Raw genomic sequence first — 27,160 nt, 5'->3', positions numbered from 1 at the left:
TCTGAAAAGCGAGGTGTGCTCTGATTGGCCAGCTATCCAGTGCCTTGTGATTGGCCAAATACCTCAAGCGTGTGACGGAAATGTTACGCCCCTCACCATACTGTGATGCCCTGTCCGGCCGGAGCGACGAGACATAATTACGGATTATAATGACTTATACTGTCTTTTTACGTGATACATCGCGCCGCGTAAACATAAAACCATGTCTGCATGATCAGAGAAATGACAAACTACAAGCGCTTCTCTACACTGCTCAAAACTCGCGTTTGAATCGTCAGTGGCAAATTCTTTAAATATAAAAAACTTACTCACAGTCTGTGAGTCAGAACAGCCGGCATTGTAGTCTACTCTCCCAGGATCAGGAAACAGTCCTCCATAAAATGTGCTGCACACATCTGAATATTTGGGTTAAACTGTTCTGGAACAGTGTTGTAAATACAACTTAACCACTGATTTCTAGTCGTGTCCTCTTTTGGAAGACCAAGCAAAGTAGTTTTGCTCTCACAACGAAACACACAGCATGACACACGGCGGGCTAGAGTGAGCGGCGGCTGGCGGATTCAACGAATGAGCGGCCGGCAGGCTTGCGGCAACCACATGTGACGACCCCGGGCTGGACTCCGCTTCGTCCACGGTGAAAGCCGATCTGGCAATCCACAGCGCGAAGTTGATGTATTTCCTCAGCGACCAGCACGGATCAGCTCTAGGCATGACGAAGCAGATATCGTCCTCTTTTGGAAGGCCAAACAAAGTAGTTTCGCTTTCACAATGAAACACACAGCGTCTTCACGACATGGCGGCAGCAACAACAATACTACAGCGAGAATAAAAGTTTTGCTTCTTTCTTTGTGTGAACATTTGGGCGGTGTTATGCAAATCTTCCCACATCGTGATGTAGACATGTGGGGGCGTGTTAGAACGAGCCGTTTTAGGTAGGCGTGGTTGACTTAACTTTTATAAAGAATATCTCTTTGGATTTGAGACTTTAGTCTTTGCAACTTTACAGATCTTCTTTATGCACCAAGAGCTTGTAACACTCCAAAGAGAAAGGAAAAATTTAAATTGCATCATATGACCCCTTTAATACATTTTTATACAATTTTGATTATTTTTCCCACCTTGTTACACTTGTGGTATTCCTGGCCAAAAATGACCAGCCTACAAAAAGGCCAGTTTTCCTCTCATTGTGCTATATTACCAAATATTGAATTTATTCTATCAACTTATTTTCTTTCAATTAGCACAGGTTGTGTTTCTTTTTGATTGTAGGCCTCATTAATCTAAGCTTATGCACCTCAGTTTTTGAGTAAAAACTCCCAAAATAATACACAAATAATGCTTTTTTTTCACTCAAAAACGGAGGTGCATAAGCTCAGATCAGTGAGGCCTATGACAAAACCTGCGCTAATTCAAAGAAAACAAGTTGACCAAAAAAAAATTAAAAACAAGGATTAAATAAAAAAGTAAATGATCAGAATTTACATCAATAAAAAAATATGGATTATGAACAGCCTAAATATCAGTAAGCAAGTTTGGTAATTTTACCTGTAGACACACATTGCCTAAAGCACTCATCCTCTGTCAAGAATCGGTTTTCATTTCCGCCACAACCACCGTACCAGAAGTGCATGCATTTCTTAGTCTGCTGGCTGTAATACCATCTGGACAAATACGATCCACAAGCACCGCCTGAATCTTTCTCAAGGAAGCATCGTGCTGTTGGAAACAAACATTCCATTAATTCCCTGCAGCACTGAATACTGAACTCTGTCAGAGAAACAGCATAAAAGCTTGTGCATTTTTAATGTGAGTGAGGATACAGAACTACGCCAGAGATATGTGCAACTCCAAAAGAGCTAAATCAAGGGTTAAATTGGCCAGTAAGATCTAGATTCACCACCTTTAGTCTTTGAAGGCTCCGTTTTGTCCTTTTTGTGCTCTTCTGTAAATTGTTCAGTGTCATCATATTCACTGGGTTCAGTGATTGGTTCTGTGTTTTGCTCATCATAAACATCTTCATATTGCTCCTCTTCATATGGTTCCTCTGTTGTGAAGGGCTCTTCGGTGGGCGCTTCAGTTGGTCACCACTCCCGAATGAGTTCGCGCGAGAGAACGTAATCTTTTAGTTTTAAGTCGGTTTGAACAATCCGGATAAGCGCAAGTAAGTACCATTTTGATTAGCCGTCGTACCTACAGTGACTGTGCACTGTGTAAACAATGAGTGACGTATACCCGCGAGAGATCACTTCCGGCGCTTGCGTAAACTACGCCAAAGCGCGTACACACCTCACGCACCGGATGCCGTGCGCGCGCCCAAAGCAGTTGGACATAGTGGTGTATTAGAGAGGTAAAAAATTATATAAATACTGTTCGGTTTCTGGCACAAACCGATCATTTCGTGTCTTAGGACATCAGTGTGTCGTCTCGAGCCGCAGGGTTTAATTTGGATTTGTCTGTGCATGTTTTTTTTACTCTCATAGATTTTGTTACCATTGCCATGCATTATATGACTGATAGACTGCAACGGCTGGAGTTAAAAATCTCCGTTTGTGTTCTACTGAAGAAACAAAGTCACCTACATCTTGGATGCCCTGGGGAAAGCAGATAAACATCAAATGTTCATTCTTGGGTGAACTATCCCTTTAAGCTTGTTTTACAAATTTGCATCATTACTGAGCTAAACTGCATCAACACCGAACTGACATGAGCTCAATAATGACACTATTATACTTTATAGAGCTGCTTTGTGGTTGTTTCATAACTGATAACCCTTCCACTGATGTTGTTAGCGAACTGAACTGAATCCACATTGAACCAAATTGAGTTGAATAATGACACTATTGTCTGTTTTGTGCTACTTTACAGCTGTAATTGTATTTTAAGAACTTTGCAACATTAACACTTATTTTCCTGTTTATTACTGTGAAGTAATGTAAATAAATATAAATGAAGGTGACTTGCATTTTTTGCATTTGCAAATCTGATGTTTTCTTATCTACCTGCATTGCTCGGCTCACATCATCCGCAGGATTTAAGGCGATCACTCCGAGGCCAATGTCTGCAGCCTTGAACTCCAGCATGGCTGTTGCAAGGCTCGATTCATCCCTCGACGGCCCGTTTGTGAAGAACACGGCCACTTTCCTCATGAGCCTGCCCTTTCGGACACGTTTGAAGATGTTGCGGGCCACAAAGCTCATGGCTTGTCCGATGTCTCTAGTTTTTGTGGTTCTCTCTAGAGCGAATGTTCTTACAGCTTCCAGAAGGCTCTTCTTCTTAAGGTGTTCTGCGAAACGGATCAGGTTCCTGGATTCACTGCTGTAGGAGATCACAGATACTCGAGCTCCCCATGGACAATTTGTTTCAGCAATGGAAATGTCTTCCAATAAAGATAGAGCCGCAGAACTCATCCGCTCGAACACTTGAGGAGTCACACCCGCAGACATGTCCAATGCTATCACCAGGTCTGTGGGGTAAACTGGACACCGGGTACCATTACCTGAAAGCATTTTGGAAAAGAAAAAAATATATATATAAAATTTACAATTCGCAAAAAGTTACTAATAAATGAAGCACTGAAATGTTAAAGTGTAAGGCAAAGCATACCGGAGCAGCAAGCTGTGGAGACAAAATGAAATATAAAATTTAGATCCATTTCAAATCATTTCAAGGTTTAATATATAGAAAGCTAAATGGCACATATAAGAGATCACAAAGAGAGAAATAAAATAATTGAATGAGATAATGCTAATGACTAAAATCACTAGCAGTCATTCTGCTTGGCATTCTTTGGATATTAGGCGCTCTGAACTTACGACAGTTTTTGCGTATGTGTTCGACCAGGTCACATTCCTTGACGTTCAGAAGCAGAAAATAAGGACAGAAGGAATACAATCAAACTGTTGGAACAGATGAGTAATTTAATACTATTTAAAGATCATTTATCTTAATGTGAACCTACAGGCATTGGACTGATTCCAGGAGGTCCTTTTTCACCCTAGAAATACAATAACATTAAATAAACAATTAAATAAGTACATAAACAAACAAACAAATAAATAAATATGAAGAGAAATATCTCAGTACACCTTATTTACATTTGCTTAACCCTCCTTCATTTATGGGTCACACTTGCTACCTACGCGGTCAAAAGTGACAGAATCCTTGAAATGTAACTTTATATATGTATTTATTTTTTGCAAAAACCAATGTAAATAATTTTTGTCCAATAACATTTTTTATTATTATTTAGAATTTTGAGATGATTTTATGATACTATGCAATATTTAAAAAATGGTATGCAATTTTTTTCCATGGTAGTGTTACATATTCGAATCATGTCCATGACTTTTTTGTTCACATAGCTAATTTGACAAAAGTCACCAAGTGTCTTCCCGTTCCAATGAAGCAAAACAATTAAAAAATTAAAAACATATTTATTTCGGTCAGTTCTGACCGAAGAGGACCAGAGGATTAAACTGACAATGTTTTGTGATGTATATAAGTATTTATTTAATCTGTAAGAAAGTGTTTGCAATTGACTGACCCTGTGTCCGTCCATCCCATTCTCTCCTGGAGTACCCGGAGGACCTTCGAGACCAGTGTTTCCCTGATCACATCAATACATAATATAACATAACTGCATAACTTCCAAAAAGTATACTGCAAACATACAGAAACTTCTCTATAATGTTAAGTAAAATAATATAATTTAAAAGTGTACCGGTTTTCCTCGATAACCTTTATGTCCTTTACTTCCACTGGATCCTTTGGTACCATCCTCACCCTATTATTATAATCACTGATATTAATAATGTTACATAATGTTATATTAATTTTAAATTATTATTATTATTATTATTATTATTAACATTTATACAATTACATAAAATGCCTAGTGATGAGCTGCAACAGATGATTAACTAGCTTTAACAGACCTGCAAACCAGGGAGGCCAAAGTATCCAATGTTTCCCTGAAAGCAATTTTATTCTGTTACTTGAATATCCATAAACATACACAAAAGAGAGAAAACAAGTAACTGTATTTTCCAGAAAATAATGTTTTGCACTTTGCTCATGTGCAAAGCTTTGCTCTTGATGTTAATTGCATTATATTTATAAATCGCTTTGGAAAATAAGTTATAGCATGTTTCAGATATAGCACAGATACCTTGTGTCCTTTGAGCCCAGAAGGTCCATACCCATCTCTTCCATCTTGTCCCTTTTTACATAAAGTCATACATTAGACTGGAAAGTCGCACAAAACTATTTCATATAGTTTAGATGGGCATTTTAAGATTTTCAAATCAACAATGCACAAATGCAACAACTGACCAGAGGCCCTTTGAATCCCTCTGATCCCAGTGCTCCATTGGGCCCCGGGTCACCCGGTGGACCCTAAACACAAGCAGGGACAGTGTGAAAAGAGGAGCACAGAATTGCTCTACAACATTATATGGCTGCTGCACTACTACATAATATACTGGAGACCAACCAGGTATTAAAGAAATGGTTCACACAAAAACTCAGACTCTCAGGCCATCCATGAAGTAGATGAGTTTGTTTCTTCATCAGAACAGATATGAAGAAATGTATCATTACATGACTTGTTCACCAATGGATCCTCTGCAGTGAATGGGTGCCGTCAGAATGAGAGTCCAAACAGCTGATAAAAACATCACAATAATGCACAAGTAATCCACACCACTCCAGTCCATCAGTTAACATCTTGTGAAGTGAAAAGCTGCGTGTTTGTCAGAAACAAATCCATTATTAAGATGTTTTTAACTTCAAACTGTTGTTACCGTTGCTAAAATACAAGTCATCTATCCATAATATACTGCTTTAAATTATTATTGTCTTATCTGAATCAGCAAAGACTGTTACAAATGGAAACAGTCCAAAACAGTTCTAACAAAATATGACTTGTGGATTATTGTGATGTTTTTATCAGCTGTTTGGACTCTCATTCTGACGGCACCCATTCACTGCAGAGGATCCCTTGGTGAGCCAGTGATGTAAAGCTATTCTGTTCTGCTGAAGAAACAAACTCAAATTGACAGACAGTTGACCCTGAGAGGTCAAGTAAATATCTACAGCGGATCTAAATATTTATAATTAATTATAGCTAGTTATGATTAATTATTCATATTTCCCCATGAGCTGATTCGCTACACTCATGCATTTTTCACAGAATCAGGAAAAGAGAAAGAAGGAAGTAAGAAGAAAACTTCAATACAACAGTCTTCCATACCCTTGGCCCTCTGGATCCTCGACCTCCCTTTGATCCTTCAGGTCCAGGTGGGCCAAAGGGACCCTATGAAAACACACATGGTTCTCTCAACATTCATTGTATTGTTCTTTCTGTGTTCTATACCATATGTTTTGTACACTAAGAGAAAAGGCATTAACATACAACTAGTTTAATCAACTGAATACACACCTGAATTCCAGGTGCACCCGGAGGACCATTGTCTCCTTGGAACCCTTTTGAGCCTGGTGGTCCCTGAACAAAAAGATCAGGGAGGTATAACAGCTCATAGAATCAAACACTAACATCGGACATCACTTATCTGTGTGTTTCTTTTTAAATAAAGGTGAAATGTCCTAGTTCTCACCACTTGTCCAGGATAACCAGGAATCCCTCGCTGTCCAGCTTCTCCTTTTTCATTTGAAGAGTCACCCTATACAGATACACACATTTACCTCACATTACCATGACAGAACAGACCAGAACAGATTATATTAGACAAGAACAAAATTGAACAGATTAGAAAATAGAATGCTATTTAAAACAGAATTGACTTTTGTAACAGTTCCGAGATGAATGGAATAAATGAAAAAAGAACAGAATATAATAACAACAACAGGATACAAGAATATAATAAACAATAGAATATGTTAGAATTAGGAATAGATTACAACATACAAGATTAGAAAAGAATGGTATAGAATAAAACATTTAAGAACAGAATCTTTGTATTTTGTTCATGCTACATTACCGGCAATCCTGGTCGGCCTTTTCTTCCTGGAGCACCCTACCAAAATACACTGAGAAGTTATCTGAAGGATAAAACTTCATGAAGGACGAAAAAAGGACATCCAGGCAATTAATGTTAACTATTCTGAAAATCATAATACAAAACGTTAACACATATACTGCTCAAATACCTCTAAAAGTCTCTGTGGTCAAAAATACAGTAGGAACAGTAGCATTGTGAAATATTATTACAGTTTAAAACAACTGTTTTCTGCCTGGGGGTCCAACAGTGCCCTGGTCACCCTGACAACAGAACACAGTCATAACACACTTTTACTGAAATCGGTCACATATTCTTGTAACATGCTAAAAAAAAAAAAGTGGTTCTAAATCATAGATGTTTCTGATATTTGGTCACTTGATTCTCTTTTATTAAAGTTCTTAATTTGGAATTTTTCTTCAATGAAAGTCAAAGCAAGAGCCAGGAAAGAAAGGTCAATTAAGAAGCAGTAACAATTGTGGCTGTGTCAACTTGCACACATGTGTAAGTGGTGTTAACATTAACTTATAATTAATCACAAGTGTAAATGTGCTAACTTTGACAGCCTGCAAAACCCATAGTCGCATGGGAGGATTTTAAAGTAGTGTATGCATAATAACAGAGGAAGAATGTAATTATACAACATTTGGTTTACGACACAACGCTACTGAAACAGACACATTCTCTCACTCTTACACAAACAAATTGAGTTAACATTTTCCAGAAGAAGTGTAAAAAAAAAGACCCTCACCGGGAGCCCAGTATCTCCCCTCTCGCCTTTTGGACCTGGAATTGTGTTGTCTATTCCTGGTGCACCCTGTAACGTAAACAGAGAACATTGTACAGACAAATCAAGTCAGGTTGTTTAGACGGTAAAAAACAGCTACTATAAACACAGAGAAATACTTACAGGATCTCCTCTTACTCCGCTGTGTCCGTCAGGTCCCGGACTGCCTCTGAAACCCTTCACACCCTAAAAGACAGAAATAACAGTGAGGAAGCCACTGGGTTGTTTTAAGGAGGCAGCTGTGATCAAACACATGTGTGGTGTAGTTACAGCACTGCCTGGGTCTCCTTTAGGTCCTGGAAGCCCATTTAGGCCAGCATCACCCTGCACACAACAGAAACAGAGTACAGTGAATCAATCAAATGACTCAATAACTCATTTGGTGACGATGCGGTGCTCAACTAAGCAGTTTCATTGCCCACTTATGGGTTTAAATTACTGCAGTGTTTACAAGGCAGCACTTTACTGATATTCCTCAAACACAATTAATTACTATTACTTGATCATACATATGATTACGGATATTTACAAAAGATATTACTTTTATAAGTGGTCAAACGTACAAATTTTGCTTGGTGGTGTATATAACAGACAAAAAACCTATAGACTTACACTGAAAGAGAGAATTTTATACTTTATAGAAGGTTTATACATAACGTTTCAGATTTTTTTCAAAGTCAGATATCAATAGGTGCATTTTGATGCACATTGTGTGTATGTGTATTGTCAACTTTCTTGCATCCATCTAAGTCTCTATAACCATCTAATAAGACAACTTTTTCATGCACAAAAAAAACTGATTTACATAAAAAAGGCTTCTTTTGTTCCATCTAGATATCTTCACAAATCTATTTCTCTGTACATTTCTCTGTATATTGCATATTTTTTATTGATTTAGAATTTAAAACATAGTTTTTCGCAACCTAAACTCTGTAATTTCTACTCCAACATGGATAAATAAACTTTACTCTGCTTTTTGAACAAATTCAAATATTTATATATTTACATCTAATTTATATATTATTTTACAATAGTGCATGTGAATGTAAGTGTGGAAAAGGGGCAGAGGAGATAATTGTGACCTGTTCTCCATCCACTCCATCCAGCCCATCCTCCCCATCTTCTCCCTGTCAGACAGAGGTCAAAGGGTCACACAAACTTACAGTCTGTTTAGGGAAGTAATCAACAGCACTAAACAAATACAATTTGCAATTGTACTTGTTTAAGACCCTAAAATAACATCTGCAGCTTGGAAAAAATTGCCAGACAAAAACTGCCTCATGAAAACTGTTAACATCATCATTATTAATGAGAATCTGAACTTGTTTTCTAGTAAAAGTGTGCAAGAACCTTCTAAGCAAAATTTTCAAAAAAAATGTAATATGTATAAAACAAGTTTAAAAAAATATGTTATTGCAAAAAGATTCTATGAAAATAGTCTTAATATGTCATGCAATTTTGCTTGTATGACTGAGACAAGGCAACTATACTAAAAAAACATTACATTATTTTTGAGATGTAAATTGTGGTTGTAGAAGAAAACAGCAGAACAATCTCTCAAAAAGCACTTTAGAAAATCATTTTTTGTCTTTTTCGGTTTACATTTTTGTCCAAAATAACAGTAAAAGTGGGTGCAATTATAGAGCGAACAGCCAGTAAATAGAATAATAACTCGTGTTACTCACTTTATTTCCAGTGTAGCCTCTCTGGCCCTATTAAAATGAGATTTAAAAACATTTCCTTTATTCAGCACAGCTGTAAAACTCATCTGGTTTACCTGTCCTCATATACAGTACAGACAATAACATATCCTAGCCATGCAGTTAGTAGTAGTCTTGCAGGTAGCATGTATCTATTCCTAAAAAAATGTGTTCACACTTAATGTATGAATGTGTTTGCACCAAATGATAAAATATTAAACAATTTTATTTTTATATTAACAATTTGATTCTTTGATTCATCTTATTTTTAAAGATTATTTCTTGAAAGTAAAAAAAGAAAAAGTACCAGTTTAAAGTTCTATTAACAAGTGGTGTATGAAGAAATACAGTACTGTACTATCTTGCATACTAAGATAAATCCAGAAATTCCAAGCAGAACATTGCACTGATAAAAGTGGCATCAAGAGATGCATCTCCAGTGATAATCGTATGTTAAATTACATGTATTCCTCTGTTTCCAGGGCAACCGCTGTGTCCCTGAGTTCCATTCAGCCCTGGTGGTCCTCGCTCTCCCTGCCAGAAACAAGATGGGAGAAAGACTGTTTATTCATAGCATATACAACGTACATCCTCTATAAAACATGTATATTCTGTCCTATATATACAGTATCATCAGTGACACATTGCTACAGATGAGGTCTCAGGGCAAAAATGCACATGAAACATAAAATTGTTAAAACGATGTTATCAGCTACACATTGTCCTGTGAATTACTAATGCTGACATTTCTGAATTGGACTATTAAGGCAAGATATTACAGGCAAAAACAATGGGTCTCATTCACTAAGCATGCGTACGCACAAATTTGTGCATGAAATGTGCGTACGAACGAATTTAAGAACAAATTTAGCAAAAAAATGTATTCTAAATTTATGAAAAAATATAGGAACAATTGAAACCATATGTACGCAAAAAGCACTTACTTTATACGGCCTTACAGCTAATTGTTTTAAGAAGTCATATTTCATCCTAGCATGACTATAATTATATATAATATAAATATATTGCATTAATTGTATTATATATGTTATATATATCGTACAAATACGAAATAATCCATGCAATTATTAGTGAATGAGACCCATTGTTTTATCAGGCACTGGTCAGTCTTAAAATTTTGGGCTATTTGACTTTTCATAAAATGTTCCAGATTACCAGAAAGAAAACAAAATAAATGTGATGAGTGGGGCGGGGCCGAGAGCTGTGGGAGAGGAGCGAGGTAAAGCGAGGACGGTAAATGATAATGAGCGACACCTATGCCCCTCAACGGTCTCGAGTCCAACGGAGGAGCTCCGGAAGGAAAAAGGGAGGAGTAACAACAGTGTTGGATGAGAGAGGACCAGGCCTGGGGCCCGTTCTTCGTATGTCACTAACTCAGTTAGCTGGATTTGATTGTTGACGATTTGGCGTGATCTTGGATTGTTTGGTTCTTCGAAGATCATCCGTAAGAAACAGCAACATAGCAACAGGCCCGTAAGCTTAAACCTGCTCGGGAGCAGGCTTATTTCTTGTAAACAGGATTAGATTGCATCTTTTAAAGCAGAATTGATACTTAAAATCTGTCCGCTACCACTGCAACTTTATTACAAGAGTACAATCATTTAAAATAATAATCATTTAAAAATTAATTTAAAGATAATATAATAATGTTGTGTATCTTTAATACTATAGACACAGCCAGTTTTACTCACTGAAAGATTTATTCGTCATAAAAGTATTACTTCATAGTCTTACACACATGCTAAACAGATAATGTATAGAGTCGTGCATTCATTTGAGTGCTGACAGCTATTATGGGAGTGGCTTTATGGAGCGCAGGAGATGCAGATAACATGATCTTGACCCTTAAGAAATTTTAATTAATGCTGTCACGTAACAAATCTGTTCAAATATCAAATTAAATGAGTTTCTAACTACTACATTGAAATAAAAATGAAAAGCCTGTACAAATATTAGAAATCGTGAATATAAATAATTAGGAATCATGTAAAAAAAAAGAATTAAATAAAAACGGTGCACATTTCATTTATCTAGTATAACACTTATGTAGTTTTGTTCGCTTAGCTGTTTCCTTATAAAAGTCCAAAAATGTGTCAAGTTTTTCGTCAGGTGTCTTTTTTAATTATATGATGTAATTACGTTGCTGTCTTGCCACCGGCCAATCGCTGCATTGCTGATCGTGGTTTCGAGTATCGATACATAGCCCCTTTTAAACCAACCCATGAACGGGCAATTATCTGAGATAACTCAATCCAGGCATACTAATCATCAACAACAGGTGCGTTCGAAGAACCGAATTACCCAGATCCTGATTAGCGCGATGATATAATCTTGGATGTGACATTTCATCTCGGATGTAATAAGCGACGTGCGAATAACGGGCCCCTGGACTATTTATGTTGTTGTTGTTTTATGCGGCAGTCGTCCGTGAGGGGCTGCCGCTTTTACTTTCATTTTGTGTTTGTTTATTTGATTATTAAAGTTTTATGTTTAAATGTTCGCCGGTTCCCGCCTCCTTCTTCCCAGAACTACGAACTTTGTTACAATTAACTTTTAAGTGTTTATTGCGTATATATTTGCGACTATAGATTTCAATTTCAATACCTATCCTTAAAGGCCCTTTTCTCAAAATGTGTTTTTCTCCAACACAGTAGCACGTACACACCCCAGACTTTCTATATTTACACACTCCTATCTATATTCTGAAGTTTTTTTTTTTTTTACAGAAAGGTTTACATATTTTTACAAAATATATAATAATACTGTCGACAGCGTTTTCTGATTCATGGAGAGACAAAAAAATAGATACACAAAATCCCTTCTGTATAAACTTTTGACTCTAATATGTCAGCAAAAGAAACAAGAATTTTGAACCTGGCTTTATCCAATATTCAGATTTCTGTTCTGGAAATGTATGCAAATGAGTGCCTGTGTAATTAGATAATGCCTCTTTTGCTTATTTAAGCATAATATTGCATAAAACTTTTTAAATTTGGAATTTTAATGTTATCAATCAAGTATGGTGATATTTATTAGTTACATGTTTTACCCTATTCACTTGGGGTGTTTTGCCTTAAGTACATGTAATGTGAAGGTCATGTGACATCAGAAATCAGGCTGACAGTTTCACTTACCATACTACCTTCATCTCCCGGAAATCCAGGATGACCCTTCTGACCTTTATATCCCTAAATAATAAAAGAAAACATGGATACTGACACATAAAACCTGCATAGGCAGAATTTCTTGAAGACATCATAGCCATGTTCCTGGTGTGAAGGCTGTTCAAAAATCTAGCTGCCTTCTAACTAAGATACCTCATTTTAGTCAAATTGCATTTGTCACATTTAGTCACAATGCATTTATCATTCAGATAATGACATAATGCATCAAGCTCAGCGAGAAAAAATCCGTCCATGCTAAACAAAGCAAGAGAAAATATGTAAACCCAAAAAAATTATTTTCTACATTATCAGAATTGAGGGGCTTTGACCTTTTGACCCAAGCTTTCAGGGGGTCCTCGTGGTCCAGGTACACCGGTGCATGAACAAAGCACATCGCAGCATTTCCTCAGCACTACTGTTTCCTGAGGGGAGAGCAAGGTGCACAATGAGTGAATCTGTTTGTATTTTGTTGCTGAAGTCACAAGCCATGCATCCAATCAAATTTTAGGGTATTTTACTACAAATGTATCCGTCACTTGGCAGTAGCTTGAAAAATTAGACAGGTGCATCCCTTAAAACTATAAACACATATACAAAAGTTGCCAAAGTTTAAATATTTGTCCAGTTGCAATGATTTGTGTCGACAACAATGTGTTTTGTGTGGTGATTTATAGTCTACCAAGAGCATCTGGAAATCAAAGATGTTAATAAACAATTAAATTAATTAAAAAATAATCAATATTTGATGATTGTACAATAAACAAATATTAAATTTGGCTCCAGAAACAAAGGCCACAAAGCAGAATGCATTTAAAATAGTAGAAGAGCTAATTTATTCAATGGGAATATATATATATATATATATATATATATATATATATATATATATATATATATATATATATAGCTGAAAACACTATTTGTCTATATTGCCTTTAAGCATTGTTTTGATACTTACAATCTGTTTCATAAGAGCGTTGCCTAAATTTAGCATGTTGATGGTCAGTGGCTGCATGTAGCCGGAACCTCTGCCAAATTCCAGCTGGTGAACGTCCATTATTCCCTCCAAAGACACAATCAGCAGTGCACTGACCCCTAGTTTACACATCAGAAATGAGCACACATGGGTTTAGTACAGAGTGACTGCAGAGGAAATGGTTCAGGGTCACAGTCTTTGCCTTAAACATTTTGTGGAAGAAACGTCCCACAAAAAAGACAGGGAAAACATGGCATAGGCATTCATGGGGGCTACTTATACAAAATTGCAAATTAAGATAAAAGGTAGTGTTTTTAAATAAAAAACTAAACTAAACCAAAATGCAATTGCATCCTTTTACAAAATGTATTAAAGTTCTGCACACAACTGAGTTTTGGCTGGATCAATCTTGAAATACTTTACTTTGCAATGGCTCAGTTTTTATGGTTAAGATATAAATTGTGGACTGTGAAAACGGAGGTATAATCCGAAAACAATGATGCATGTTTAGTGATGTGATATAGTACCCACAGATATCTATGGCTGTACCAGCATTGTTGTCCCTCCTATTCACTTTCATAGTGTTGTTTAAATGCTACTTTGTACACTCCTAATATTACATTACAAATATGACAGAAAATGTACTCCTTCTTGTTTAGCGGCAAAACAGGACAATTGTGCTGTCTGAATATATGGAATAACAATTTCGAGTGTGACCTGGATGCACCAGCAATTGGAGGGATATTTTGCTAATAAAATTTTAACTTTTTAATGTTTAATCTCTTGGTATACCTCAGAGAACTTACATTTTACCCATATGCAGTAAGGTGATTTAAGCGTTTTCAGACATTTCAATGTGAGCGAACAACATTTGGAAACCACTTGAAAGCAGTAGAGTGGACAAAACGAAAACACAGTTTTCAAATAAATCCAGATTAATGTGGATGTAGCCAAAGACATCACTTACCACTTTGCTTAAGTCTCTCTGAACTTGCCATTAAATGCTTAATGTTATCATCCAACCCATCTGTGAAGATTATCAAAACCTAAACACAAACATACGATTAAATGTCAGGAGATTTAGCAGCAGCATTCTGCGTGAATACCATTTTCTGAGTACCATCAACTGAACGAGCAATAAATACTTAATGCAATCTAGGTGATATTAGCATTTAAAATTCATATAATTTTTTCCAATAGTGCTCTTACAGATGCAATTTCATTTTAAAGCATAATTTTGGGTAAAATATCATGCCAAACGCCAAAGTGCATAGTGTTTCTTTGTTGTGTAAATCTTCTTATGAGAGTCTTTCAGTAAAACATAAAATCATTTGAAAGTAACATCAGCAGAGGTTCTCCTGCTCAATTAAGGGAACATTAACAAAGAATATAATATAGCTGATAGTCATTTTGATGGTAAGTTTTATATCTCGAAAACACTCCCACCTTTGCCTTGGCTTTGGAGGAGGCTAACAATTCTCTGAAGGAATCTAACAGAACCCCGTTGAAGGCCAGGGGTGCCGTAGGTTGAAATGACATCACTTTCTTGACCACATCCTCGCTGTACTTCTCAAAGCCAAAATCATTCAGAACACTCCTATCTAGCCTATAGCCAAATCTAGTTGTAATCTTGTCCTTTTTGATGCAGCACAGATCACCCATCATGGAGATACGGTGGATGGCTGCAGAAACCAACGGTTCCACCTGAGGTCTGAACAGAGTTTGTGTGCTTGTCCGTCTGGACACGTCAAACCCAAAGGCAATGTCAATATCACAGTCTGTTCGAACAAAACAATGGGTCACAATCTTCAAGAAAGATTACAGACAAAATATTATACATGCTTATCATTAATAAATATGCATACATACTATATTTGTACAGTCTACAGTATATTACCATGTTAGAGAAAGTTTTAACAACAGATTCCCAAAATCACAGAACAGTTTCCTAATTAACTGACCTCATCAATTTCTTAGACTATTGCTATCAGTTAATTTACATGTTTTAAGCATTTACTGTACCTTTTGTTTTATATTTTTAGAAAAACTACTCCAGTTAAGTCATATTTTTAAAAAAACAAACAAACAAATAAAACACTTATTTAAAAATCAGTTAGCTGGAGAGGTCTAATGCCAGCTAATCAATTACAAGAATCTGCCAAAACATACATCCTAAATTTACACAGCTGTGTAATTCATTTTTAGCCAGGAAAAACTGAATGTCTCTTCCCTCAAGAGACACAACATTTAAACACAGCAATATCTATAAGATTAATTTGAAACAATATGGTGTATTTATTTATTTATTTGATTGCTTGAAGATATTAGGAAGCATCTATATCTCTAGTGGAAATCAAAGATAAGATTAGAAGACTGAACCGAGATAAAGAATGAACAGTGTGTGATTCACTTTCCATCTTCCTTTTAACTATTAATCTGTTCCAAAACCTATAGAGCTTCCTCATCAGATAGCAGGTCACAAGGTATATAAGAGTCATTTGGAGGCAAGAGGCATTAGTTTTAGGAACAGAGTTTATATGTAGAGTATTTGGTATATAATAATTACAAATTATGAATGCTATGATAAACTATAGTTACTTACCATATGGGGGTTGTGGTATTGGTCTTGTGTCTGTACAGAGTAAATGTAACACTTTCCTTATGGTTGTCTTCAGTTCAAGGCCTTCAAAAGTCTCAATAAGGACCCGATCAGCTGATCCAGCTATTTCACGCAGTTCAGATTTCTTTATTTCATCGCCAATCCCAATGGCAGTTATAGTTATGTTCTTGTTTCTGAGATACACTAATGCGTTCAAGTCTTTCTCATCATTAGCTTTTCCATCTGTGATCAGCAGGAGATTCTGAGCGACTCTTTCATCTATTCTGGATCCATTCTCTCTTGTGAAGTAGTATCTAATATTTCTCAGTGCGTCCCAAGTACTTGTGCCCTGCTTTCGTTGTCTAATTTTGTTTATAGCTTCCTCCACTTCTGCAAAACTAGTGTATGTGTTCAGGTAAAAGTGATGCAGGAGTATATCGCTGAACTGGGCAACACCCACTCGCCATTTGTCTTGAGCAATATCCAGCTCTTTCACAATGCCAATCATGGTTTTTTTGAGAGTATTCCAACTTGGTTCGTCAATAGACTCTGATCCATCAATTAAAAAAACAAGGTCTGATACCTCCATCTCACAAACTAGGAAACAAAAAAAAAACATTAATGGACAGTTTTGGGAAGCAACATTACAACTGTAGATTGGCAGTTTCAGATCACACATTTGTACCGATAGTTAGAGATAGTTCAGTAGGTGGTCTAAGACACATAAGCAATCCACACCTGGACAAGCAATCATGGATGAAGCAACCATGAGACACAAACAGTGAATTATATTGCCATATATCATGAAGTGTTGATTGGATTTATATCTGTATTTATGTTAAGTATAATTGGACATCGATCTGATCAATCAAGATGCATGAAATAACTAAGCAGAAAAAGTCACTTAAAGTCAACTTACTCTATTGAAAAAGCAGTTACTTTCTGACAAAAATGTAGCGGTCAACATATTTTTAAATATATATATAATTCCTTTGATATTATTTAATCAGAAGATACATTCACATAGAACGTTGAGTTCATTTCCAGAAAAAAATTTATGGCACAAAGTGTTTGGTGATAAGAATAAGATTTACTTGGTTTGGTAAGATCGCAGAGCTCTTGGGTGATCCGTTTTTGCAGTCCATGCAGATCCTGGTAGGTCTTTGCATAGTGCACTGTTCCTTTCTTTCCCACCATCTCCTTTAGCTGTTCTGCATCTGCATCTTCAGTACCAATAGCAAAAAAGTTGACCTCTGAATTTGCCAGGGATTCAGGCCATGTTGCTAGACCACTTAAGTCATTAACCTTGCCGTCTGTAATCAGAAATAGCACTTGGGGAACATTCTTTGCCCGTCGTCCACCATGTGTTCCACCAAAGTAGGAGAGTGTATAGTTCAGGGCTCGGACCGTGTTTCTGCTTCCTCCTGAAGTTTTGAGGTTTGAGATAACCCTCAGAATATCAGTTTGACTGTAGTACTGTTTTAGTGTGAACTCTGAATGAGGGTTATTAGAGTAGGTGACAGCGCCAAATCGTACCCGTTTTTCTCCAACCACAGATTTGCTCACCGTATATTTCATTAAGTTTATCATTTCCTGGAAACCATCTTTATTTGGACTTCCGGAGGCATCCATAAGGAAGATTATATCGATCAATTCTGGTGTCTTGCATTCTGGAAAGATATATGATGTTAATGTTAGAAGTAATTTGGAAAATCCACCTTTGCTAATATTTGAAGTGTTTTTTACTATAATACAAATGAAAGCTGACAAGCATTTAGCAGATGTACATATTACAAATGTGCAGTCCTTCTCTTTTGGCAAAACAGCCATAAGCCATAAATGTCTACATGTTGTTGGTGGTCAGATTCAGATGGTCAGGTGGTAAATGTGTGCACTGCTACACTAGCATGTAGATGCCCTCAAAGATAACATACATTGACTAAAAGTCACAGAACATATTTTTCAAGGGATTTAACATCAACTGACAGAAGTTACTGACATGATGTGATCTCTCCTTAAAATCTCAGTTTTGGTTTACGTACCTGTGTTGCAGATCTTTAGAAGGATGTCATTGCTTAATTCTTTTGGGGATGCAACAGCGTCTTCAAAGAACACTCCATCATGGGATCCAGCAATGGCAAGAATCTGAGATTTGTTTGCATGTCTCATACCAATAGCATTAATGTTGATTAAATTGTCTCTCAAGACTTTAGCAGGCTCAGATACATCATCCCAACTCTCTCCATCTGTAAGAAGTATCAAGAACTTTAAAGCACTGGCGCGTCCTCCTTTAGAAATGTTGAAAGATTGTAATACTTCTTTAAGTGCTTTTCCAGTGTATGTTTTTCCATTCTTCTGTTTAATATTTCTAATTTCCTGTAATAATACAGCTTTATCGTCAAATTTATTTAAGGAAAACTCCTCCTTTGGGTCTGTGCCATACTGAACAACCGCAACACGCTCCTTGTCCGGTCCAATTACAAACCTATCTATCACAAGCTTCATTATGTACTTCATATTTTCAAAGTCCTTAGCACTAACGCTTTCTGATCCATCAAGCAGGAAGACAACATCTGCAAAAAGACCTTCACAACCTAAAAATAAGAAATTCATAAAGTGATCACTCGTTCTGTGAAAAGAATCTTGAAACAAATTCTATTTAGGCCAAGAGAAAAAAATGTATGTCCATGCACTGTATTATTTTATCACCCATTCAATTAAAAAATTGTGCAAATCAGGTAACAGTGCAAACACACAGTATAAACATATGCCAATAATCGAATGTCTCACCTTCAAAGGAGCATATTTCTGTAATGATGTCTTTCTTGATTTCATCAAGGAAATCATAGTTTTTGACATAAAATGTTCTTTGTGGGCTGCCAGATATTAATTCCAGCTCTGGCTCAGATGCATCTTTCACACCAATAGCATAAATGGTGACATTCTGTTCTGTTCTCAGAAGTTTAGCAGGGACTTCTACCGACTCTTCTGTCCCTCTTGACTCGCCATCTGTGATGACAATCAGGAGCTTACGAACTTTTTCCTCACGTGTTCGTACAGCTTCTTCGAACAGCGGGATCATTTCTCTCAACCCCAAATCAGTCCTGGTGCCCCCTCCCTCCATAATGAGGGCATTCACTGCCTTTTCGATATCAGCTTTTGTGTTATAGTCATGTAATCGGAAAGCTGTTGTTGCGCTGCTTGCAAATTTTACTAATCCAAAGCGCACATGGTTATTTCCAACCTCAAATGCTTCAAGCCATTGCTTAGTAAAGTTCTTCATATCATCAAACTCATCATAGGATATACTTCCTGATTCATCCAGAAGAAAGTATATGTCGGCTTTGGTTGTTTGCTTGCAACCTGCAGTGGAGTGAAATTTTGAGTATTCAGATATGAAATTTGTATTATTATTTTTTTCATCATCACTGTGCTCTTAGGGCCAGTCATTTAAAAAAGAATGAGTAAAAACATCTTACCAACCTTGTAAAACAAAGCTCTGTGAGAGTGAAACTCTAGGTATGATGGAATCTGTGATTTCATTGCAGAGTGTTTTGGTTAAAATATTTGAAAGTGAATTTAGTTTATCAAAGTCTTCCACGTTGAATACAAACTTTTTATATGGGTAGGAAGCAATCTCTCTCAAGTCATCCTCCTCGGTGTCTTTGATACCAAGCGCAAATATAGTGATGCCAGATCGCCGCAATGCTGCCGCAGCCCTGGCCACCTCATCTGTTGAGCGTCACAGTAAAGCACACCTTGTTGCGTAGACTTTCTTTTAGACCTTGCAGTTCTTTATAATTGTCGATACTGAATAAGAACTCTTCATGTGGGGTATTAGCAATGGTATGCAGTTTTTCCATGTTGCCCGTTCCCACCCTGATGACAAAGATGGAAACTCCTAGGTTTCGTAGTCTCTGGGAAGGTTCCTTCACATCATCATTTGATTCCCCATCTGTGATGACTATGGCAATGCCAGGAACATTCTGTCTGGCCAGTCTAAAGTAATTTCTGGATCCATTCTCTCTTGTGAAGTAGTATCTAATATTTCTCAGTGCGTCCCAAGTACTTGTGCCCTGCTTTCGTTGTCTAATTTTGTTTATAGCTTCCTCCACTTCTGCAAAACTAGTGTATGTGTTCAGGTAAAAGTGATGCAGGAGTATATCGCTGAACTGGGCAACACCCACTCGCCATTTGTCTTGAGCAATATCCAGCTCTTTCACAATGCCAATCATGGTTTTTTTGAGAGTATTCCAACTTGGTTCGTCAATAGACTCTGATCCATCAATTAAAAAAACAAGGTCTGATACCTCCATCTCACAAACTAGGAAACAAAAAAAAAACATTAATGGACAGTTTTGGGAAGCAACATTACAACTGTAGATTGGCAGTTTCAGATCACACATTTGTACCGATAGTTAGAGATAGTTCAGTAGGTGGTCTAAGACACATAAGCAATCCACACCTGGACAAGCAATCATGGATGAAGCAACCATGAGACACAAACAGTGAATTATATTGCCATATATCATGAAGTGTTGATTGGATTTATATCTGTATTTATGTTAAGTATAATTGGACATCGATCTGATCAATCAAGATGCATGAAATAACTAAGCAGAAAAAGTCACTTAAAGTCAACTTACTCTATTGAAAAAGCAGTTACTTTCTGACAAAAATGTAGCGGTCAACATATTTTTAAATATATATATAATTCCTTTGATATTATTTAATCAGAAGATACATTCACATAGAACGTTGAGTTCATTTCCAGAAAAAAATTTATGGCACAAAGTGTTTGGTGATAAGAATAAGATTTACTTGGTTTGGTAAGATCGCAGAGCTCTTGGGTGATCCGTTTTTGCAGTCCATGCAGATCCTGGTAGGTCTTTGCATAGTGCACTGTTCCTTTCTTTCCCACCATCTCCTTTAGCTGTTCTGCATCTGCATCTTCAGTACCAATAGCAAAAAAGTTGACCTCTGAATTTGCCAGGGATTCAGGCCATGTTGCTAGACCACTTAAGTCATTAACCTTGCCGTCTGTAATCAGAAATAGCACTTGGGGAACATTCTTTGCCCGTCGTCCACCATGTGTTCCACCAAAGTAGGAGAGTGTATAGTTCAGGGCTCGGACCGTGTTTCTGCTTCCTCCTGAAGTTTTGAGGTTTGAGATAACCCTCAGAATATCAGTTTGACTGTAGTACTGTTTTAGTGTGAACTCTGAATGAGGGTTATTAGAGTAGGTGACAGCGCCAAATCGTACCCGTTTTTCTCCAACCACAGATTTGCTCACCGTATATTTCATTAAGTTTATCATTTCCTGGAAACCATCTTTATTTGGACTTCCGGAGGCATCCATAAGGAAGATTATATCGATCAATTCTGGTGTCTTGCATTCTGGAAAGATATATGATGTTAATGTTAGAAGTAATTTGGAAAATCCACCTTTGCTAATATTTGAAGTGTTTTTTACTATAATACAAATGAAAGCTGACAAGCATTTAGCAGATGTACATATTACAAATGTGCAGTCCTTCTCTTTTGGCAAAACAGCCATAAGCCATAAATGTCTACATGTTGTTGGTGGTCAGATTCAGATGGTCAGGTGGTAAATGTGTGCACTGCTACACTAGCATGTAGATGCCCTCAAAGATAACATACATTGACTAAAAGTCACAGAACATATTTTTCAAGGGATTTAACATCAACTGACAGAAGTTACTGACATGATGTGATCTCTCCTTAAAATCTCAGTTTTGGTTTACGTACCTGTGTTGCAGATCTTTAGAAGGATGTCATTGCTTAATTCTTTTGGGGATGCAACAGCGTCTTCAAAGAACACTCCATCATGGGATCCAGCAATGGCAAGAATCTGAGATTTGTTTGCATGTCTCATACCAATAGCATTAATGTTGATTAAATTGTCTCTCAAGACTTTAGCAGGCTCAGATACATCATCCCAACTCTCTCCATCTGTAAGAAGTATCAAGAACTTTAAAGCACTGGCGCGTCCTCCTTTAGAAATGTTGAAAGATTGTAATACTTCTTTAAGTGCTTTTCCAGTGTTCGCTTTTCCATTCATCTGTTTAATATTTCTAATTTCCTGTAATAATACAGCTTTATCGTCAAATTTATTTAAGGAAAACTCCTCCTTTGGGTCTGTGCCATACTGAACAACCGCAACACGCTCCTTGTCCGGTCCAATTACAAACCTATCTATCACAAGCTTCATTATGTACTTCATATTTTCAAAGTCCTTAGCACTAACGCTTTCTGATCCATCAAGCAGGAAGACAACATCTGCAAAAAGACCTTCACAACCTAAAAATAAGAAATTCATAAAGTGATCACTCGTTCTGTGAAAAGAATCTTGAAACAAATTCTATTTAGGCCAAGAGAAAAAAATGTATGTCCATGCACTGTATTATTTTATCACCCATTCAATTAAAAAATTGTGCAAATCAGGTAACAGTGCAAACACACAGTATAAACATATGCCAATAATCGAATGTCTCACCTTCAAAGGAGCATATTTCTGTAATGATGTCTTTCTTGATTTCATCAAGGAAATCATAGTTTTTGACATAAAATGTTCTTTGTGGGCTGCCAGATATTAATTCCAGCTCTGGCTCAGATGCATCTTTCACACCAATAGCATAAATGGTGACATTCTGTTCTGTTCTCAGAAGTTTAGCAGGGACTTCTACCGACTCTTCTGTCCCTCTTGACTCGCCATCTGTGATGACAATCAGGAGCTTACGAACTTTTTCCTCACGTGTTCGTACAGCTTCTTCGAACAGCGGGATCATTTCTCTCAACCCCAAATCAGTCCTGGTGCCCCCTCCCTCCATAATGAGGGCATTCACTGCCTTTTCGATATCAGCTTTTGTGTTATAGTCATGTAATCGGAAAGCTGTTGTTGCGCTGCTTGCAAATTTTACTAATCCAAAGCGCACATGGTTATTTCCAACCTCAAATGCTTCAAGCCATTGCTTAGTAAAGTTCTTCATATCATCAAACTCATCATAGGATATACTTCCTGATTCATCCAGAAGAAAGTATATGTCGGCTTTGGTTGTTTGCTTGCAACCTGCAGTGGAGTGAAATTTTGAGTATTCAGATATGAAATTTGTATTATTATTTTTTTCATCATCACTGTGCTCTTAGGGCCAGTCATTTAAAAAAGAATGAGTAAAAACATCTTACCAACCTTGTAAAACAAAGCTCTGTGAGAGTGAAACTCTAGGTATGATGGAATCTGTGATTTCATTGCAGAGTGTTTTGGTTAAAATATTTGAAAGTGAATTTAGTTTATCAAAGTCTTCCACGTTGAATACAAACTTTTTATATGGGTAGGAAGCAATCTCTCTCAAGTCATCCTCCTCGGTGTCTTTGATACCAAGCGCAAATATAGTGATGCCAGATCGCCGCAATGCTGCCGCAGCCCTGGCCACCTCATCTGTTGACTTTCCATCAGTGATAACAACAGCAACCTGCTGAACATGCTGATCTCTTCTGCTGCCTCTTGCTTTGGTGAACACATGCTCTTTGGCAAACTTGAGAGCAGCTCCAGTGTATGTTTTACCACGACCATATGGCATGCTGCTGATGTAGCGCAGGATGTCAGTCTTATCATCGAAGGTGTTGAAGGACACATCCGCTCGAGGGAAGTCACTATAGAGAACCACAGCTATTTTTATTTTTCCCTCACCTACATCGAGACCTCCGATGGTGTTCTCGAGAAAGTCGCGTACAAGTTGGAAGTTTTTGGATCTGATACTGCTGGACTGATCAACAATAAAAGCGATATCTGCCACCACGTCAAACATGCACTCTGTCAAAAAAAATATGAGAACTTTATAAAACCAGAGTCTTTAGGATTATGTACTACATAATAGTTTTTCAAGTTAAAACTCTAAACAAATGAGAAAATGAGAAAAGTTTATGGGTTTTTTGGAAAGAATAATAGATAATGCATGCACTCACCCCTTGCGACAGCAGCATCTTCCCATGTGTCAATGGCAGACTTAATTTTCTGTTGTACTTGTTGGATGTTACCTACTAACTTGTAGCTGTGTGGTTGACTAGAGATGTACTTCATTTCATGTGCATCAGCTTTGCTCAAGCCAACACCAAAAACTGTCACTGCATCTGTTTTGATTGTGCGGGATGCTTGGACGACACCATCGGCAGATTCTCCAGCTGAAATGACTAACAGAAATTGCTTAAAGCCTTCAGAGACACGGCTTCCAGAGACCTTACTGAAGAAATTTTTATGAGCATATTCAATTGCATTGCCAATTTTACGCTCCCCTGTAGGCCTCAGTGTCAGGCTGCGAATAGATGACAAAATCTCATTTCTAGCCTTATCAGTATTTAGTAGGAACTCCTCTTTGACATTTTCGCTGAACTGAGCCAGGCCGACACGATTAGTATTCTTTCCCACGTTGAGCTGCTGGAGCAGTCTTGGAAGAAAAGTCCTTATTATTTGCTGCTCTTGTCTAGATGCTGAACTATCAACCAATATGAAGATATCAGCAAATTTTGGCACAAAAGCTAAAGAGAATGGAAACAAAGGAATAGAATTACTTGCATCTAAAACATAAATCAATAAACGGTCCCATACTTGAGCACAAACAACAGCAGATAGGAGTTCACTGTGATGGGACTCAAAGCTAGTAGAAGTTTTTGTAGTAATTTTAAGGTTTTCATATTCAACACTCCCAACACAAATACACAAATAGGAAAGCATACCAAATAAAATCTGTTACCTTGTGATTGGAGCGTCACAGTAAAGCACACCTTGACTTTCTTTCTTTCTTTTAGACCTTGCAGTTCTTTATAATTGTCGATACTGAATAAGAACTCTTCATGTGGGGTATTAGCAATGGTATGCAGTTTTTCCATGTTGCCCGTTCCCACCCTGATGACAAAGATGGAAACTCCTAGGTTTCGTAGTCTCTGGGAAGGTTCCTCCACATCATCATTTGATTCCCCATCTGTGATGACTATGGCAATGCCAGGAACATTCTGTCTGGCCAGTCTAAAGTAATTTTCACGGATGAAAGTCAGAGCCAGACCAGTGTTGGTGCCTCCTCTACGGTAGATGAGATCATTCAACTTTTGGTGCAGATCTCTCTTATCTGAATAGTCACCGCGCAGGAACTCTTGGTATGGCCTGTCACTGAACTGAGCAAGTCCCACTCTCACCTTGTCGGGCCTAAGGTTAAACCTGTCCACAAAAGAATGGAGGAACTTCCTCACTTCTTCGAAATCACTCTCTCCAATGCTACCAGACGAGTCAACAAGGAGCACAATGTCTGCCTGAGCAGTCTGGTTGCAGCCTAGGCAAAGGGAATATTTTTAGATAGAATTTTGACCACTTGATTCTGCTCTTAATTCTTATATTTGCACAAATGAAATAACACAAAGGTCATTTTAATTGTGTAATCAGTTTTTGCTGTAAATATGCCACTGTCATTATGTTGCCTTAACCACAATATTTTTAAAAGTCAGCCTGTTTTGACTCAACCTCCTCTGTCTTTTCTAGATAATCAGACTTAAAAAGAAAAACTAATCAGACTTAAAAAAAAAAATGCTATTTCCTACAGAAAAATCTTTTACACTTCCATGAAAAACTTCTGAGTTTCCAAGTTATGTGCATCAAAGTCAGCACACCCTGCTATGTCCAAGTCTTATAATTTACGAGTCTTGGACATAGCAGGTTATCAAACCCCCCGAAACCCAATTTACATTGACAGAACATTCTGAATCTTGCTTGGAACTGTTTTTGATTTTGCATATTACTAGTTGTGCATCTCAGAGACAAAAATAACAAATGAAGAAAATCAAGCAATGATCAAGAAAACTGCTATAGCATATAGAAAATTTGAATATTTTGGGTAATGTAGTTTATAAAACCTGTTATTGCAAAGGACACTTGTAGACGCTAAATAGGACAAGTCGCCTTCCTTCAGTTATATTTCAATAACTCTTGTATAGAAAATGGAATAGAGGAATTATTTTTTCTACTGTAGTATATTCTGCCACCTAGGGGAATCAAACAAAATAATCAGCAGGTCCCTAGAGCACAACCTGAATAACAGACTTTCAAATACAGGACTCTGGAAAAAAATTATATCAAAAAGTACCTTTTTTTATGTTTATTATAATATTTTAAATACATATAACGTTATTTATGAAGTATTGCAATCTGATTTTGTTAGTTTGAGGGGTTTTTCTGTACATTGACACCAACATTTTAAATTTCTTCCACTGTATGTATGTAGGGTGAACATTTAAATTGGGGTATGGCAAATTTCAATCAAATTTCATGGCGGAATTTCAAAATATGCCCCAGAGTGGAAGGGGTAAAATGGGGTTCAACTGGGTACAATGAGATGACATTATTCTACTCACCCTTCAACCATTGAACATTAAAATTACATTTAAAAGTGTAAAAGCATAGGTACCTTTAATAGACCATGAATTACCCCAAAAACACGATTCTTTCCACAGCAATAACGGACGAGTGAAATATCCCTTTAGTAGCCTAATACAATATATATATATATATATATATATATATATACTGTATATATAATGTAGCGAGTATCCCGGTTCCAGATCAGTGTCGCCCTGGAAACACCGCTGCCACACTGATCACAGAAGCACAACACCTGTGCGTGATGAGTGGCACACCTGGAGCTCGTTCCCACTGGCCATAAAAGCCAGGAGAAGAGACACCAGCGGGGAGTTGCAACGGAGCTCTAGGTGACATTAATGCTTGTTTCTCCTTATCCACAGTCTTTGACGACACCCCAGGAGAGGGATCTGCACCACGGCACTTCACCCCACGAGCTTCACCCCACGAGTTGATACGGGCACCGAGCACCAT

At 37.3% G+C, this 27,160-nt stretch overlaps 3 protein-coding genes across 3 annotated transcripts in view; all 3 read right to left on the bottom strand.

Annotated features, from left to right (window-relative positions):
• Nucleotides 1–2,074, bottom strand: part of LOC107575484 (PI-actitoxin-Aeq3b-like) — a 4,217-nt gene extending 2,143 nt beyond the window's left edge. Inside the window, exons 1-2 of the mRNA XM_016261855.1 lie at nucleotides 1,901–2,074; nucleotides 1,546–1,716 (exon numbers count right to left, since the gene is read on the bottom strand). Coding sequence (XP_016117341.1) covers nucleotides 1,546–1,630 — 85 coding nt within the window. The 5' untranslated portion in view covers nucleotides 1,631–1,716; nucleotides 1,901–2,074. The remainder of the gene's footprint in view (nucleotides 1–1,545; nucleotides 1,717–1,900) is intronic.
• Nucleotides 2,075–2,859: 785 nt separating this feature from the next.
• LOC107575482 (collagen alpha-6(VI) chain-like) lies at nucleotides 2,860–23,907 on the bottom strand. The gene is given in 32 exon segments (XM_016261853.1): nucleotides 2,860–2,865; nucleotides 3,000–3,496; nucleotides 3,604–3,615; nucleotides 3,813–3,849; nucleotides 3,959–3,994; nucleotides 4,544–4,606; nucleotides 4,721–4,783; nucleotides 4,935–4,970; nucleotides 5,168–5,218; nucleotides 5,332–5,394; nucleotides 6,251–6,313; nucleotides 6,440–6,502; nucleotides 6,615–6,680; nucleotides 6,999–7,047; nucleotides 7,239–7,279; nucleotides 7,768–7,833; nucleotides 7,927–7,989; nucleotides 8,074–8,127; nucleotides 8,886–8,930; nucleotides 9,489–9,515; nucleotides 9,966–10,037; nucleotides 12,659–12,712; nucleotides 13,018–13,110; nucleotides 13,647–13,783; nucleotides 14,632–14,710; nucleotides 15,111–15,442; nucleotides 16,267–16,860; nucleotides 17,358–17,933; nucleotides 18,306–18,857; nucleotides 19,054–19,626; nucleotides 19,747–19,990; nucleotides 23,718–23,907. Coding segments are annotated over 32 exon segments (4,854 nt in total). The 5' UTR covers nucleotides 23,865–23,907.
• Nucleotides 23,908–24,170: 263 nt separating this feature from the next.
• On the bottom strand, nucleotides 24,171–27,160 carry LOC107575481 (collagen alpha-4(VI) chain-like). Its single transcript, XM_016261852.1, has 6 exons — nucleotides 26,965–27,160; nucleotides 25,035–25,607; nucleotides 24,890–24,938; nucleotides 24,571–24,776; nucleotides 24,250–24,465; nucleotides 24,171–24,178 (listed from the first exon to the last, which is right to left on the bottom strand). The coding sequence occupies exons 1-6, from the start codon at nucleotides 27,158–27,160 to the stop codon at nucleotides 24,171–24,173; spliced, it is 1,248 nt and encodes a 415-aa protein (XP_016117338.1).

Source organism: Sinocyclocheilus grahami, unplaced genomic scaffold (genome assembly GCF_001515645.1).
Source record: "Sinocyclocheilus grahami isolate Dianchi unplaced genomic scaffold, SAMN03320097.WGS_v1.1 scaffold2670.1, whole genome shotgun sequence".
Lineage (NCBI taxonomy): Eukaryota > Metazoa > Chordata > Actinopteri > Cypriniformes > Cyprinidae > Sinocyclocheilus > Sinocyclocheilus grahami.
The sequence above is the reverse complement of the archived record's forward strand: the minus strand, read 5'-3'. Positions and strand labels throughout refer to the sequence as shown.

Excerpts from the sequence above, each read along its gene's own strand:
- LOC107575481 (XM_016261852.1), bottom strand. The coding sequence starts at position 27,160 with ATGGTGCTCGGTGCCCGTATCAACTCGTGGGGTGAAGCTCGTGGGGTG. Across the intron at positions 24,939-25,034 it reads TGTGACGCTCCAATCACAAG|CTTTGAGTCCCATCACAGTG; the intron begins GTAACAGATTTT and ends AACTTCTACTAG. Across the intron at positions 24,466-24,570 it reads ACTGAGGCCTACAGGGGAGC|CTGGAGAATCTGCCGATGGT; the intron begins GTAAAATTGGCA and ends TAGTCATTTCAG.